Consider the following 17,446-nt stretch of genomic DNA (forward strand, 5'->3'; position numbering starts at 1 on the left):
GGAACCATTTCCTAAATTGTCTTGATGATAGGGGTAGTCTTGAATATAGACCATTTATTTTAAAGTATAAAAAGGTGGAAGCATTCTATTTGTCAGTCAACTAATAAAGGCATAATTAAAACATAATGTGTTCATAAAGTGCTATCTAACCATAACCAAGAAATGAAGTGATACTTGCTGCTTTCAGTGTTTGAAAATACTGTGGTACTTGAGGGAAACCTGATAGGAAATGAGTGATTGCTAAGAAGAAAAGGTTACCAGAAATGACTGCTTGATGACTGAGTTTTCCTTTGGAGCAGTGGAATTGTCTTTGAACTAGGTACAGTTAATGGTTGTATAATCTTGTGAATGTACTAAATATTGCAAACCACCTTTTTTTTACATTTTATTTTATTTATTTACTTTTTTTTTTTTTTTTTTTTTTTTCAGTGCTGGGATTGAATTAAGGGCCTTGGCATATACTAGGCAAGAAGGAACTCTATTTTATATTCCTAGTTCTGTTTTTTTAAGTGGTTAATTTTATGAGAAGTCTATCTAAAATTTTTGTAAAGTCCTCAAGTAACTCTAATTTTGTTCTTGACTAATGAGGGTGCCATGATATTTTTCTCATTTGATTGACAATACCCTCAGTTTGGAAAAGGGATTGGATTGACTCTAGACTCTTGATGATATCTCAGTTTTAAATTTCCATTGTTTTGATAGATAATAATATATTTTTAATTTCTTAGTTTGAAATAACTTTAAATTCACTGAAAACATGCAAAAATAGTACAGAAACTTACCTGTATAATCCTTAAGCATATTCATCAGTTTTAATATTCTTCCATACTGGGTAATTATTTTTTATTTTCTATTTTGAAATATTTTAAAATAGGTTGCATGTTTTACTCTCCTTCCTTTACTCAATACTTTAGTGTTTTGTAAAAGCAAGAATACTGCTCTGTGAAAAGAGTGTATTCATCAAATTAAAACAATTGTCATGTCACCAAGCTGTGTGGTATGGTGGCGGCGGTGGTGGCCATGGCAGCTCAAGCCTTTAATCCCAGCACTTGGGAGACAGGCAGGTGGATCTCTGTGGGTTTGAGGCCAGCAGGGTATACAGAGTGAGTTCTAGGACAGCCAAGAATATCTAAGGCCAAATAGAGAAACCCTGTTTCAAAAGGAAAAAAAAAAAATTAAGATGGTGTAGTCCTACAGTCTGTTCATATTTATTGGTGTCTATTCTCAAAATACATTTTCTGACATTTCTTCTGGTGTAAGACCAGCTCACAATCACTGTGTCATCATGTATCTTTTTAGTTGTTTATTTATAAACAGGGTCCCAGTATGCAGAAGCCCAGGCAAACCTGGAACTCAAGAGCTTCTTGCCTTAGCCTTCCAAGTATTATAGGCCTGTGATACCATGCCCAGCTGTTAGCATTCTTTGATCTTGAACCATTATCAGTCTTTTCTTGGCACTGATATTCTAGAATTATACAGAACATTCATTTTATAGAACATTTGTCATTCTAGATTTACCTGGTAGTCCCTTCTGATTTGATTGAGAATATGCTGTATTTCCCTAAATATAAAACAACATAAGTAGTCAGGCAGTCCTGGTACATGCCTTTAATACCAGCACTTGGGAGGCAGAGGCAGGTAGATCTCTGAATTTGAGGCCAGCCTGGTCTACACAGGACAGTCTGTCTTTCAGGATAGCCAGGGCTATACAGAAATGTGGTGGTATTGTGTTCCCCAAAATATTGTGCACCCTAGTAAATTTATCTGGGGCCAGAGAACGGAACAGCCACTAGACAGACATAGAGGCCAGAAAATGGTGGCACTCACACCTTTAATCCTAGCATTCAAGAGGCAGAAATCCCTCTGGATCTCTGAGTTCAAGACCACATTATAAACAGCCAGGCATGGTGATACACGCCTTTAATCCCAAGAAGTGAGCCTTTAATCCCAGGGAGTGATGGCAGAAAGTAAAAAGATATATAAGGTGTGAAGACCAGAAACTAGAAGCATTTGGCTGGTTAAGCTTTTAGGCTTTGAGCAGCAGTTCTGCTGAGAGCCATTCTGGATGAGGACTCAGAGGCTTTCAGTCTGAAGAAACAGGTTCAACTGAAGAACTGGCAAGGTGAGGAAGCTGTGACTTGTTCTGCTTCTCTGATCTTCCAGCATTCACCTCACTACCTGCCTCAGGTTTGATTTCATTAGTAAGAACTTTTAAGATTTCTGCTACACAGAAACCCTGTCTTGAAAAACCAATAAATAATAAATAAGTTGACATAAGTGAAGCTAATGGCTTCTTTAGGTATTCTACCCAAAGGCTAATATTATTTAAAATTATAGATAAATAGTTTCTGATAGGCACATTAACTGTTTTGTGATATAAGCCAAATATGTATATCCTTTGCAAGTTATCATTGCCAAAGTAGTTCTCTGTTTTATGAATTGTTTTCCCATTAACATCATTATCTAATTTCTGTTGTATACCTATAGAAGATATTTTATTAGAAATTCTGTTCACTGTGTTGGAAGCATGACTCAGTAATTAGGAGCAGTTACTGCTTCTATAGTTTAATTCTCAGTATCTGTAGCAGGTGACTCATTTGTAATTCAATCCCTCTAACCTGAAAAGGCACCTGCACAGATAACTAGACTAATACTCATACATACATAATTAAAAATAATAATAAGAGAAATAAAGTCCTGTTCACATCTGTGTTCTGATTGGTCATTTAGTGCAAAGTATGTTTTCTTTTACTTGGTAACTTTTAAAATTCTTGTTTATGGGGCTGTAGAAATGATTTATTGATTAAAATCAGTCTTTGCTCTTGCAGAGGACCTAGGTTCAATTCCCAGTACCCACATAATGACTTACCATTTATATACTTCCGTTCCAGGGATCCTATACCCTTTTTGACTCTCCATGGCACCAGACACACATGGTGCATGAAGAGAAAACTTTCATGCACATAAATCTAAGTTTTTTTTTTTTTTTTAATTTAAATATTGCAAGCTGGGCATAATGCAGCATGCTTTTAATCTGAGCACTCAGGAGGCAGAGGCAGTTAGATCTCTAAGTTCAAGGCCAGCCTGGTCTATATAGAGAGTTCCAGGATAGCCAAGGCTACAAAGAGAAACCCTGTCTTGAAAAACCAAAAATAAAAAAAATTAATATTGTTTGTATGTGTATGTTGGATCTGTTTAACTGCTAGTGTATCTTGATACCTGTCGAGATTGGGGAACGAACGATTTTGTGGAGTCTTTTTTCTTCTTCCATCTTTACCTGGGCTCAGAGGATGGAATTCAGATTGCTAACCTTGATCAAGAAAAGCAAAATGAGTCATTTTGCTGGCCCTTGATCAATTTAAAGATGAATTGTTTTTGTATGTGTGTGATTTCCTTTTTTCATGCTAATTAGATGCATGTTGTTCATAGTGTACTACCATAAGTTGATACTCAAATATACTTTGACAAAAATCATAAGTATAATCTTCGATCCTTTACTGTTTCTAGCTATGCAAGAAGAAGCCTTGAAGTTGGTATTGTTGGCATTAGAAGATGGTTCTGCCCTCTCAAGGAAAGTTCTAGTGCTTTTTGTTGTGCAAAGACTAGAACCAAGATTTCCTCAGGCATCAAAAACAAGTATTGGTCACGTTGTGCAGCTACTATATCGAGCTTCTTGTTTTAAGGTAAGTGCTGTACAACTCTGAAGATTGCATGCTTACATGTAAGACAGAGGCCTCCTAGAATCCATGTTACCCAGTGTAGTGACCCCAGACATGCAGAACACTTCCAAAATTGAGGAGAATTGTTTTTCTCATTTTTCCTTCGGCATTAGTTTTTGATACCAGGTACTTGTTACCACCTATTGGTTTTAGAAGCATTGAACTGAATATATGTAAAACTCTTAACTTTAGATTCTTACAGGAACTTGTAAACGTGAACTAAAGAAGCCTCACTTTTCTGGGTGATGGTGTGGCAGGCCTTTGATCCCAGCACTCTGGAGGCAGAGCCAGGTGGATCTCTGAGTTCAACGCCAGCCTGGTCTACAGAGTGTTCTCCAGGACAGGCACCAAAACTACACTGAGAAACCCTGTCTTGAAAAAAAAGAAGAAGAAGCATCACTTTTTTTTTTTTTTCTTTTTTCCTATCATCAACTTGGTACAGTACAAATTCTTACCCTAATAGTGAAATGTTTCACTGATGCTTGCCCAATGATTGAGTAAAATCAAAACTTATTATAAGCCACAGTCATCCTAGGGTCCCCTCTGCTATGTAGCCTCCCTGGATCTGTGGGTTGCAGTCTGGTTGTTCTTTGCTTTACATCTAGTATCCACTTATAAGTGAGAACATGCCATGTTTGTCCTTCTGGGTCTGGGTTACCTCACTCAGGATGATAGTTTCTAGTTCCATCCATTTGCCTGCAAATTTCATGCTGTCATTGTTTTTCTCTGCAGAGTAGTACTCCATCGTGTATATGTACCACATTTTCTTAAGCCATTCTTCAGTTGACAGGCATTTAGGTTGTTTCCAGGTTCTGGCTATTACAAATAGTGCTGCTATGAACATAGTTGAGCCTGTATCTTTGTGGTATGATTGAGCATTCCTTGGGTAGAGTTAGATCGATTCCAATTTTCTGAGAAACTGCCATACTGATTTCCACAGTGGTTGTACAAGTTTGCATTCCCACCAACAGTGGAGGAGTGTTCCCTTTGCTCCACATCCTCTCCAACATTGACTGTCATTAGTGTTTTTGATCATAGCCATTCTGACATTTTGATTTGCATTTCTCTGATGACTAAGGATGTTGAGCATTTCTTAAATGTCTTTCAGCCATTTGAGATTCTTCTTTTTAGAATTCTCTGTTTAGCACTTTAGCCCATTTTTTAATTGGATTGTTCAGTATTTTGATGTCTGGTTTCTTGAGTTCTTTATATACTTTGGAGAGCAGTCCTCTTTCAGATGTGGGGTTGGTGAAGGTCTTTTCCCATTCTGTATGCTGTCTTTTTGACCATGTCTTTTGCCCTACAAAAGCGAAGAAGCCTCACTTCTTTATATCAGTTGTTTTAAACAAGGAGTCCCACTGGCCTTTAATTCCAGAACTTGGGCGGCAGAAGTAGGCAGATCTCTGGGTTTGAGGCCAACCTGATCTATAGAGTGAGTTCCAGGATAACCAGGGATACACTGAGAACCCTGTCTTGATAATACAAAACAAAACACCAAGGAGTCCCAAATTATGTTGTAGACTTCAAAAGAATAGGAAATACTTGTTATCCATTGGGATTTTTTGTTTTTGTTCTGTTTTTTATCTTTTGTGTAGTGATAAAAGTCTTTAATGTGAAAATAGTCCACAAGTAATTCAAGGTTAGCCACGTATGATGGCACACACCTTTAATCCTATAACTTGGGAGGCACAGGTAGGTGGATCTTTGTGATTTGAGGCCAGCCTAGTCTACAGAGCGAATTCCAGGACTGTTATACAGAGAAACCCTGTCTCGAAAAACCAAAAGAAAACAGAGAAAAGAAATAAACTGATGATCTGTATATGTGATTATGATTACAATAATCTTAATCCTGAGGAAAGACCATACACCTACAAAAATCTGGTTACTAAACTGGCAAAGCTGATTAAAAGGTATTAGACAGTGATTAGTTTTCCAAAAGTAAATGTCACTTAAGTGAGACATTTGGCATTTTAAATTACAGGGCCATAAAGCTGAAATGAGAAAATTGAAATATATCCTAAGTTAGTGTGATGCAAATGCCAGATAACACTGAAAATTATAAGTATGTAACAATCATAAACCACAGAGAAGTTTGATACCTGTAGGAAAAAAGAATTGGATACTTTAGTGAACACCATAGGAAAGCCTAGTCAGTCAAGTGTGAATGACAGATAACCTCCTTTAAGGATATGAAATCAAGCACTACGACTATGAGAGTGTGTCCCAACCTCATTAGCAAAGGTAAATGAACCCATTTGAACATACTTCCATCATCAACCACCTATTTTCTAAACTGGAGTACTTCCAAGAAAATCTTTTTCAATCTTAGAGCCTTAAAATGACCAAAGGAACCTAGATGTGTGTGATTTACTTTCACAAAATCCAAGAGGTCTATTTACAAATCTCTACATTTTTCAGGTGCTAGCTAACAACCCACACTTTAATAACAGAAAACAAGGATTCAGGTAGCTTTTCTAACTTTCAGTGGCCCAAAGTAGTCTTCACATTCCATCAAACCAAATAACGAACGGTTTGGCAATCTTCTCAGTTTCTGAATTTCTTTTGAGGGGGTGGGCAGGTTTTGAGACAGGATTACTCAGTGTAACCCTAGCTGTCCTGGAACTTACTCTGTAGACCAGGCTAGCCTCAAAGTCACAAAGGTCCACCTGCCTCTGCCTCCCAAGTGCTAGGATAAAAGGTGTGTGTCACCACTGCCCAACCTAAATAATTTCTAATGAGGATTGAAATTCATGGCAAATGACATGACTCTGTGGGTAAAGGTACTGGCTCTTGAATCAGATGAAAGATTTAATCCCTGGTGGAAGGAGAGAACTGACTCCTGATACTTGTCCTCTCATAGCACATGCATGTCCACAAATATACACACCAAATAAATAATGTTATATTGGTATATATTTTCCTGTAGAGATCCTTTGTTTACCAAGCATGGAATCAGAACAAGGGGAATTAATGATTTTCATGCTTAGAGTAGTGGTTCCCAACTGAAAGTTCACTGGAGTTATCTATGTGTATGTTCCTGGGCGCTACCATCAAGAATTCTCATTCAGAATTTGAGAGTATGTCTTTCAAAGCTTCACAAATTTTACTTTTTTATGTTTGTTTTCTAAAAGATAGGTTCTCCTGTAACATAGGCTGACCTGTTTTGTAGCTGAGGATGACTTTAAACTTCTGATCCTCTTCATTTTACTCCCAACTGCTGGAATTATGTGAGTGTATCACTTTAATGCCTAGTTTTTATGTGGTAGTGAGGCTCAAACCCCAGCTTTGTGAATGCTGGGCAAACACTCTATCAACTGAGGTACATCTCCAGCAGCCCTTCACAAATGATTTTGATGCATATTAATACTAATTGGATCAGCCCCTGTAAGTTACCCAAGTCTTCAAGTTCATGGGTGCTCTTGCTACCCATGGGCATGTGTGCACTATATGGTGCTTAGAGGTATGTTAAAATCCTCTAGATCGTTAGTTTAGTCCCCCTACCCCCCATTTAAGTTAATAATTCCTCCTTTTGTTTCTCTGATGTTCTTTTAAAGTGGGTTATTGAAGAATACTGGCTTCTAAGTTACATCCACACCCCACTCATTATTAAATGTTTAAGATTCTATTGATTGGGGCAGGAGTGTCTAATGGCTCAATGACAGGATTACTTGCTCCTCTTGAAGAAGATCTGGATTTAGTTTTCAGGATCCACATGATGGTTCCAGGGAATCTGCCACCCTTTTCTAGTCTCTGTGGACACAAAGCATACCTGTGATGTACATATATACATGCAGGTGAATGCTCATACACGTAAAATAAATAAAAGAGTATCTTAGTTAACATTTTGTGTGTCCCAAACTCTTAAGTATTTTTAAATTCCCAAAGAATATATGATCTATTGATTCTGAGGTGATGGCCGATTTCCTCATGTTGATGTTTTGAGGGACATATTACTACTTTTGGATGTATCAGCAGCAGAAATAAAAATAGTTACTAAGGCAAGGCATAGTGGTCCACACCTGTAATCCTAGCACTTGAGAGGTTTGGACAAGGGAATTTCTGCAATTTTGAGGCTAGGCTAGGCTGCAGAGGCAGACCTTCTCAATACACTCAACCACTGAGGTAATCTGGAGCTTTTTACTTTCACCAATGAGGAATACAAAGTTGTGTTTGTTTGTGACAAGGTCTTATTATATATTGCAAGCCAAACTTGTGCTTGTGACTCTTCTGTTGGAGCTTCTTGACTACTGGTATTTTAAGCATGCACCCTCATGTTTCAGCAGGAAAGCTGAATTTTGAATAGATCAAATGGTCTGTTCAGTCTGAATCTCAGAATTTGCTGTGGTTTTATGTGCTTTGAATCTTAAATCCCAGAGCCTATACAGTGAGATGGATAGAACGTGAAAGGAAATTTCCTCAGAAGCTCATGGCCTGCAGAGACAAGAAGGAAGATGAGTACCCACTCCCAAGGTTGTCCTCTGACCTGCACACAATTCAAAAACAAGAACAAGTACTCATCCTACACAGCACTGTTCTTTGTATAAAGACAATCTTAACCTTAGAAACAGGACTCTACTTTCTGAAACTGCAATATCTCATTTCTTAAGGAACCACAGTAAATAAAAAGGTGCAATGCACTCAGCCCTGCTCCCCCCCCCCCAAACAAGAAAGTGGGACTCTTTCTCAATAAAACAGCAAAACAAACAAAAAAAAACCAAAAAACTTTCCAACCAAGGAAAATGATGTTTTTTTAAAGACATGTATCTGTTTGTAGCACTTCTGTAAAAATTCTAGGTGACTTTCTATTCACTTCAGGATTTAATACCCTCGTATTTAAGGCCGTCTTTGAGTCTTCACTGACCAATATAATAATTTTCAACAAAATAATAATAATTATAATAATAATATTTAACTGTGCCCTCTGCTTATTCATTTTTCTATTTTACCTTTTTCTTTTTTAGAATTTGGTTTTCCCTCTTTTCCTAAAGAAATCTTATTTTTCGTGACGTAGGTCATACAGTCTTCAGCCAAGAGAAAACCTTTTCTGAACAATTTTCTTCTGTTTACTCATCATATTTAATTGCCTTTTGTTTGTGTTGCTATGGACCCTATAACAGCACCATTACTATAATTTTCTTTTTCTAAGTCTTTCTTCCCTGCCAAATGCTGATGAACTTATTGAAGACAAGGACTATGAATACATAGTTACATAGTTTCTTTCTTTTTTTTTTTTTCCTGAAAAGAATTTGTGTTGACTTTGTGTGGTGTTTGGTATATATCTCCTTTGACCCCTACCCTCACATCCAAAGTAAATGAATTGGGTAGGGGGAAAGAGGATAATTCTAATGAGTTTGGATTTTTTTTGTTTTTGCTTTGTTTTGTTTTATTTTCCATTTTTAGGTTACTAAAAGGGATGAAGACTCTTCCCTGATGCAGCTAAAGGAGGAATTTCGGAGTTATGAGGCACTGCGCAGAGAACATGATGCCCAAATTGTTCACATTGCTATGGAAGCAGGACTCCGTATTTCACCTGAGCAGTGGTCCTCGCTGCTATATGGGGACTTGGCTCATAAATCACACATGCAATCTATCATTGATAAGGTTTGTGAAATTAGAGGTACTGATCTTATACCCTTTCTATTTTACAGAGTAATATAACACATACACTCCTCTGTTTATAACCCAATGTGCCCACCTGACCCAGACATTCATTTCACACGTATAACCTAGTGAACGTGATAACTTAGCAGCATTGTACACTTTGGACTTTGTGGAGTATTGGCTTTTACCCTCATGCAATTATGTGGCTCACTTAGAGCTACAGCTCAGTTCCATTGTATCACAATGTGAATACTGTACTTCATATCACTCATCTGGGAAAAATTAAATGTAGAGTGTGGAACACTTTCTACTGAATATGTTTTGCTTTTATTGCGTTGTAAGGTTGAAAACTTATCTACATTCTGGCATTAGAGAGCTAGTATAACATAAATAGGTTTTCTAAGTGTCTAGTGATGAGTTTCATAGGGCAGATTCTGAGGTGAAAATTTAATTCATCATTGATCTTCCTATTATGAAATCTGAAGACACTTGAAAACTTATTAAGAAAATTAATCTATTGGAAAGCATTTGAATATAGGTGTGTTCTAAAATCCAGAATAAAAGTCATTCTCTTTTCTGTTTGTTAGCTACAGTCTCCAGAATCATTTGCAAAGAGTGTCCAGGAATTGACAATTGTTTTACAACGAACAGGTGACCCAGCTAATTTAAATAGACTGAGGCCTCATTTAGAACTTCTTGCAAACATAGACCCTAATCCAGGTATGTGGGAAAAATGTACCAGTGCTTGTACTTTATAGAACTCTGTGTAAATATCACAAGGGAATGACTGTTGATATGTTGTCTCCTCCATCCCTTTGGCTCTTAATTTAGATGCTGTTTCACCAACTTGGGAACAGCTGGAAAATGCAATGGTTGCTGTTAAAACAGTGGTTCATGGTCTTGTGGACTTCATACAAAATTATAGTAGAAAAGGCCATGAGACACCCCAGGTAAGTTGATATATTACACTTTTGACTACTTCTGTGTCCAACAGAGTTTCATCCTGAACATATTTGCATTAGCTAATAATAAGACTCCTTATATCCCTTTCCTCTTAGAAGTTGTGTGTGTAGGAGGGGGATGTGCATGTGTTGATGTACATGTGTGGCTGCACAGGCATTGAACCCAAGGCTCCATGCCTGAAAGGCTTGGCTACAACTCTGACACTGAGTGACATACCTAGCCTTCTTGGAAACTGGATTCTGTGCTTTTGGGAAAAACTCACTTTTTATTGGAGTTGGTTAGCATTTCAGTATATAATGAGTTCATGGGGTGTTTGGACATGAATTCCTGATTGCAAATGTATTGATTCATTCCAAACATTTTGTCCAGTTCTTTTTTTCAGCAGAAAGTTTTTTACTCCTTTGTTATCTCTCAAGTGAATTTGTTTTGTAATATATATGGAATTTGAAATTCCCCAATATTTTTAGTGTACTTTAGAATGGGAAGTTAAAATATAATTCCTTATCCAAATGACTCTTCCATTTGTTGAGTTGTTTTGGGCCACTTCCTGTGTACAATGTTTTACATATTTTATTTCTAATCCTGACAACTAGCAGGAGTGTAATTGCTGTTGCCAAGCAGAAATTTAAAGGGTTTAGATATCATATTAAAGGGTATGTTATCAGTATCTGAAAGAGGTAGGGTCGAAAGTACTCCCAAATCTGATAACTTCTTACTCTTCTATCTATATTTTATTCAGAAAATACAATATTTAGGTGCCAGCTGAATGATGAATGCTTTATCTTATTAAGGTCACAGAAATAAGGGCAACTTCTTAGATTTTGATGCACATTATAGCAGTTAAGATTCATTTTCTTTCATCAGTATCATGCAAGTGAACTAATGAAGTGATAATTTTCCCTTTAACATTTTCTGGGAGGGTTTTAAATGGGTAAAGATCAAGATCAAGTCTGCTTTTTTTTTTTTAAGTGCTTTTAAAAATTGTTGCATTTCGTTATCACAATTTGAAGATAGTAATAAATTGAGAAATATTTTCCATGAAAATTACATTGCCTGAGAAATAAATAGATATAAATTTGAGTCAGTTTCAACTAACCTTTGGAAAGGCCTGAAGGCTCCCTCCGGAGTGTCTGCCACTCTCACAATTGGAAATGATGGGTGGAACTTTTTCTGCATGAAAATTCCTTCTCTGTTGTGAAAGAGACTTAAGGGTGGTCTACTCACTAAGTTAGTTCTGAAGTCCAAAGAGTGAATAGTAACTGATGTCTTCTCTTTTCCATTTGCTAAATGCTTGTCGGTATAGCCTCAGCCAAACAGCAAGTACAAAACTAGCATGTGCCGAGATTTGCGACAACAAGGGGGGTGTCCACGAGGAACAAATTGTACATTTGCCCATTCTCAGGAAGAGCTTGAAAAGTAAGTCTGGAGAAATGTCTTTCATATAGGGGCATTCATTGAGGGAGTGCTATATACAGTGCTACCTTTTATGATGTTTCAAAATATAAGTAATGTGAATTGCAAAATAGCTATTTTTTTAATCCATGAGAAGATTAAACTAGGAATAAGATTAGCATAAAAGGTCATACTTGAAAAAAGAGTCATATTTAGAAACTTTGATAACTGGAATCCATGTCTCTTAACCTGTGTAGAATGAAAGTACTGTTTGCCTTTATCTTATTTACTCAGGTTCAGTTGAACATATCAGCAAAATTCCAGGCAAAATGTAGATATTTTTCTGACTTTTGCTTTTTTAACATTTTCACATTTTACTTTTAACATTTTTCTGTAAGTTACTGAGTGAAAAAAAGAAATATAAAAGATATAAAAGGAGGAAATGACTGCTCCTAGGTATGGTGGAGGAGAATATTTACTGTTGATAAAAAGAAGAGCATAGCCAGAGACAGAGACATCTGGGAGAGTCCAGAGTGAGCCAGACCCTGAGCCAGCCCATGTGAAGAGAGTTGTGGGGATAGGGAGCCAGGAGACCAAGAGGCCAGGAGGGTACAGGGTAGACAAAAAGGACTGGGTAACAAAAATGTCTGGATTTCATAGGGACTGAGACTGAGAGGGCAGTTGGTAGAACCTGGTAGTTATGTCTGCTTTGATATGTTAAATAGACACCTCAGCCATTTGTCCTGGGTTTGAGACCTCTAACAGTTACTATTTCTTTGTCTATTTACTTTGGACATAAAAGTAAATTATGATAAGAGATTTCATCAAAACCCACCAAAAAAGTGACTTAGGCTTTCTGTTAAGTAACTGACATTTTACCACCTCTTAGTGTGCATCTGTATTTTGCATTCAGTGAATTAATTGTCTCCTGATATCCCTTTAGGGTCTTTGTGCTTTTGGTTTCTGCCTTTTAAATTAGTTATACCAGGCATGGTTTGGGAATCTCCTTTGTCAGCAATCTCCCTGTGCTCTTTCCTGTATAGTCAGTCATTGACCAAGTTCTGCCATTCCAGCTTCCTGGGTCTTAAGTATCATCACAAGTTTTTGATCTCTCCTATTCTTGTTTTTGTTGGTTTTTTTGTTTTTTGGTTTTTGTTTTTTTTTTGTTTGTTTGTTTGTTTTGAGACAGGATTTCTCTGTGTAGCCTTGGCTGTTCTGGAATTCACTCTGTAGTCCAGGCTGGCCTTGAACTCAGATGTGCCTCTGGCTCCTGAGTGCTGGCTTTAGCCCTCATATCATCCCCATGTGCTGTTCTAGCCTTCCCTTTGGGGCTTTTCCTTACCCTGTTCCTCATTCATGTTTTCAGCAGGATCCCTTTACTAATTCATGTGAGCTAGAGTCTTTGTCACATTTATTAATGGATTTAATGAAAGCTCTGCTTTAGAAGTTGACATTCTTTTTCTATGAGGTCCATATAGAAAATATTTTTGGCTTTGTAGGCTAAATAGTTTCTTTTATAACCACTTAATAGCCACAGATAATGTGTTAAGTGGGCACAGATGTAAATATTACTTAGTAAAATAAGCAGGTTTGGCTCATGTTTTGTAGTTACCAGTTCCTAATGTAGTTATTGTCTGTCTTCCATAAGTGTAAGCTTTATATATTTATATGTATATCTATGTATATACATCTTTATATTGTATATACTTTATACTGTATATATCTCTAGTATACATATATGTGTATTTGTATAATTTATTGTTGCCTCCTTTCCTCTGTGGTCAGCATGTTAGGATCTCTGTAGCTGCACCATGATAAGAAAAAGTGTGTGTAGAGAAGACTAGGAATATGTTTCTCTTTTCTGAGCCCCCCCCCCCACTCCCCACCCCCCATCCGCCCCCGAAAAGCTGCAAAAAGACTGCTATGTTCATAGGCTTAGCTCTGGGTTTAGAATTTGTATTATATAGTTTAAAAAATTTTTTTTTGGCTTATATATGTGTATGCATCTTTGTATGCATGCCCATGGAAGCCAGAAGAGGGCACAGGTCCCTTGGAGCTGGAGTTAGGGACACTTGTGAGCCCCCTGATGTGGGTACTCCAATCTGAATTTGGATACTCTGGAAGAGCAGTAAACACTCTTTACCACTGAACCATTTTTTTTTTTTAGGCTCTAGGACTGTTTCTCACCTTTCTTAATGCTGCAACCCTTTAATACATTTCCTCATGTTGTGGTTACTGCCAACCATAAGATTATTTTTGTTGCTACTTCATAACTGACTTGTGCTACTGTTAAAAATTTTTAGCAGTGCCAGGCAGTGGTGGCACACACCTTTAATCCCAGCACTCGGGAGGCAGAGGCAAGTAGATCTCTGTGAGTTCGAGGCCAGTCTGGTCTACAGAGCCAGGACAGGCACCAAACTACACAGAGAAACCCTGTCTCGAGAAAAAAAGAAAGAAAAGAAAAAAATTTAATGTAAGCTGTGCAGTGGTGGCACATGCCCTTAATCCCAGCACTGGGGAGGCAGAGGCAGGCAGTTGTCTGTGAGTTTGAGGCCAGGCTTACAGAGTGAGTTCCAGGACAGCTGAGGCTACACAGAGAAACTCAGTCTTGAAAAACTTCTTCCTGCTGACTGGAGTGAAGTGGGGAGGGGGAAGTTTTGAGTTACACACAGTGGGAGGTATGAGTGAAGAAGCAATCTGTGAGGGAGTGGAGAAAGTTGGTTGCTTGGGAAAAAAATAGATTGTTACCATCGGCCTCATGAATGGGGCTACCCTAGGGAAGAGTGATAACTGCCAGAAAGAATGGGATGGAGAAGTGCCCTGGTGTACAGAAAGGGTAGTGTGGATGAGCCAGATGAAAGCACAGTTATGTCCTTGAGTCTGGAGTAGTGATACCAGCAGTGTTGTTCCAGGAGCTTGGGGGAGTGTCATGCCAAATCAGGAGTACTGGAGCCATCACATCTGCTGTTTCTCTGGAGGTAGGAAATGCCTCCATCCATCCTGTAAAAGTGTCAACAAATTAGGAGATAATGGAGTTTTTATAAGTGGGCATGTGGCTGAAGCCAACCTGCCAATATTCATCTGGTTGGTGTCTTTAGTGGAGGGCATTTGAGGGTCTGACCTTGGCATGAGTCTGGCAGGAGGGGTAGATCTGTGCAGGAACCTGTGTTTGTAAAACAACTGGAACAGACTTACATCTTGGTGTCATAGCAAAAGCTATGGTTTGGGGTTAAAAGGTATGAACATTTTTTAGGGCCTGATTTCAGCCCAGTAAAACACATCTTTAAATCTCTATCCAGAGGAAATTTACTGAATAGAAGTGGTTGAGTGAGTGAAGGAGGAGGAGGGAGGCTTCCATACTCTCTCTAATGCTAGCCTGTGTCTAAAAGCTGGGACCAGTAAAGTCCACAAATTTAAAGACTCCCAAGACTGTCTGTAGTCAGTACTCTATCAGTTTATCAAAACTGCATTTATCATTGTTAAAACTCTGAACCTCTGAAGTTACATCTGAAACCAGTTTATCCTGTATCATGAAGTCTATGAATGAGGCACACCTGTCTGTACTTTTAACAGGAAACTTACTAATGAGCTACCAAGGTGCCTTGGCGTTGGTGGAGAGAGCTGTTAGAACTGGCAAACACCATCAGATCTGAGAAGGATAAGTAAGTGAACAGAAGTGAGACAGATTTCCTACCTATCTTCACATAAACAAACCTTAAAGCACCTTCTCTTTTTCTTTTTTCTTTCTTTTTTTTTTTTGAGACAGGGTTTCTCTGTGTAGTTTTGGTGCCTGTTCTGGATCTCTGTAGCCCAGGCTGGCCTTGAACTCACAGAGATCCACCTGGCTCTGCCTCCCAAGTGCTGGGATTAAAGGAGTGCTCTTGCCGCCACCTGGCTTCTTTTTTTTCTAATTCACTGAGAGCAGTCATTGCAAAGTGAGTTTATCCCTTTTTTGAGTCTGGAAGGAAGTTGAACTGTGTCTAGACTTGGTATTAGCTCTAAGAGAATGAGGCCTGTGAATTTTACATAAAGAACCGAGAAGGCAGCTGAAGCCTCAGTTACTGCTGTTGGACTGACAAAATCTGGTTGTCAAATGACATCAGAGATTTGAGGATAAATTTTACCTGAGTTAGTGATTGAAAATGACATACTTACCTGCTGGCTACCTAGACAGTCACCTCAGTCCTCCATGGTCATTGAGGGCAGAGGTCTCAGGGAAACAACATTAGTCTTCAGCTGCCAGGCCTCAGAAGATCCAACAGTTGTTGGGTAGAAACCTGTGGGAAAGACCAGCCTACCTTGTCTAGGCAAAAGTGAGGCAGTCGATTCCCAGAGTCCTGTTGTCCAGGGTCTGAAGAAGGTCCTGGCAGGAGCTGAGGCACAAGGCAGTAGTTGAGGTGAGAGGCAGTTTTTGCTCGGTGGCTGGTGCTGCCACTCTGTAGTAAGTTCTGGTTGGAGGTTCTTTTGTGCCCGTCCATCTTCTTTGGAGGAAATAAAGTGATGCTAGGAGCCAGCATGTCTCTCCATCATGAAAAGCTTTTTAATTACACATTTTCAATGCTTTATCTGCAGATCTCTGAGCATTTAAGGACTGTGTCTATTAGGTATGAATGACTGGCTATCAGCTTATGTTCCCTAGCAGTCTTCAATATGTTAGCAGCTTTCATTTGACTAGGATTTACTGTTTCTTGAGAAGGCAAAGAAGATCGACGGGGGAAAGATCCCAGGGCCAAATGGGAACAGGAGAAATGGGGCTTGTGAGTTGGGGTGTGGCCCATCTCTGAGAAAGGACCTTCTCCGAGGACTAGAAACTTCATCATAGAATGAATATATATCTTGTTTTTCAGATACCCCATTTGTCAAACATATGACATTTATTTAAATTTTCTAGAGACTTGGTGTTAAACATCTGGCAAAGACATAGGTGTGAATCTCTTAAGTTAGCTTTTATTAGTCTGAATAGATATTTAAACTTCTATTATCATAGAATATATTATAAACCAGAATCGAGTCAAAATATAGTCTTACATTTCTATCATCATACAAAAAAGTTTGGTTTGGTTTGGTTTGGTTTTTCGAGACTGGGTTTTTTTTGTATAGCCCTGGCTGTACTGGAACTCACTCTGTAAACCAGGCTGGCCTCAAACTCACAGATATCTGCCTTCCTTTGCTGCCTGAGTGATGGGATTAAAGGCCTGTGCCTCCACCACCCAGCCTGTCTTTAAATGTTAGTTTTAAATTGTTAGTTGATGCTTCAGTATGTTAGAAGATTTGGTCCAAACCTTCCTTTCAGTCCCCTTTATGTATTGTGCCAATAAAGCCGTAAGTATTTACTGTTTTGAAGGCTTACAATGCAAAGATATTGTCATAAGGAAGTCATGGGGGAAGGTAGTTGGTCACATTGCATCCACAGTCAGGAAGCACAGAACCTTGAGTGCTGATGGTCAGCTTGCATTCTTCTTTTTGTTCAGCCTGCGACTCCACCCCATGTTATGGTGCTACCCGCTGTTAGGGTGTGTCTTCCCACCCAATTAGTCTAATCCACAAAATCCCTCAGACTTTTTTGTTGTTGTTGTTTGTTTGTTTTTTGAGACAGAGTTTCTCTGTGTAGCTTTGTGCCTTTTCTGGAACTCGCTTTGGAGACCAGGCTGGCCTTGAACTTACAGAGTTCCGCCTGGCTCTGCCTCCTGAGTGCTGGGATTAAAGGCGTGTGCCACCACCGCCCGCCCTCAGACATTCTTAAATGATTCTGGATTCTGTCAAGTTTATAG

General features: G+C 38.5%; 1 protein-coding gene and 1 non-coding gene across 7 annotated transcripts in view; both read left to right on the forward strand.

Annotated features, from left to right (window-relative positions):
- Nucleotides 1–17,446, forward strand: part of Rc3h2 (ring finger and CCCH-type domains 2) — a 63,870-nt gene that overhangs the window by 20,091 nt on the left and 26,333 nt on the right. For all 6 annotated transcript variants that reach the window (XM_036183973.1, XM_036183976.1, XM_036183971.1 and 3 more), the window contains exons 5-9: nt 3,508–3,683; nt 9,120–9,320; nt 9,908–10,040; nt 10,152–10,270; nt 11,587–11,699. In XM_036183973.1, coding sequence (XP_036039866.1) covers nt 3,508–3,683; nt 9,120–9,320; nt 9,908–10,040; nt 10,152–10,270; nt 11,587–11,699 — 742 coding nt within the window. The remainder of the gene's footprint in view (nt 1–3,507; nt 3,684–9,119; nt 9,321–9,907; nt 10,041–10,151; nt 10,271–11,586; nt 11,700–17,446) is intronic.
- Nucleotides 9,709–9,819, forward strand: LOC118583304. Its single transcript, XR_004944888.1, has one exon. It is a non-coding gene; the product is annotated as a small nucleolar RNA SNORD90 (small nucleolar RNA).

The sequence above is a fragment of the Onychomys torridus genome, chromosome 4, assembly GCF_903995425.1.
Source record: "Onychomys torridus chromosome 4, mOncTor1.1, whole genome shotgun sequence".
NCBI lineage: Eukaryota > Metazoa > Chordata > Mammalia > Rodentia > Cricetidae > Onychomys > Onychomys torridus.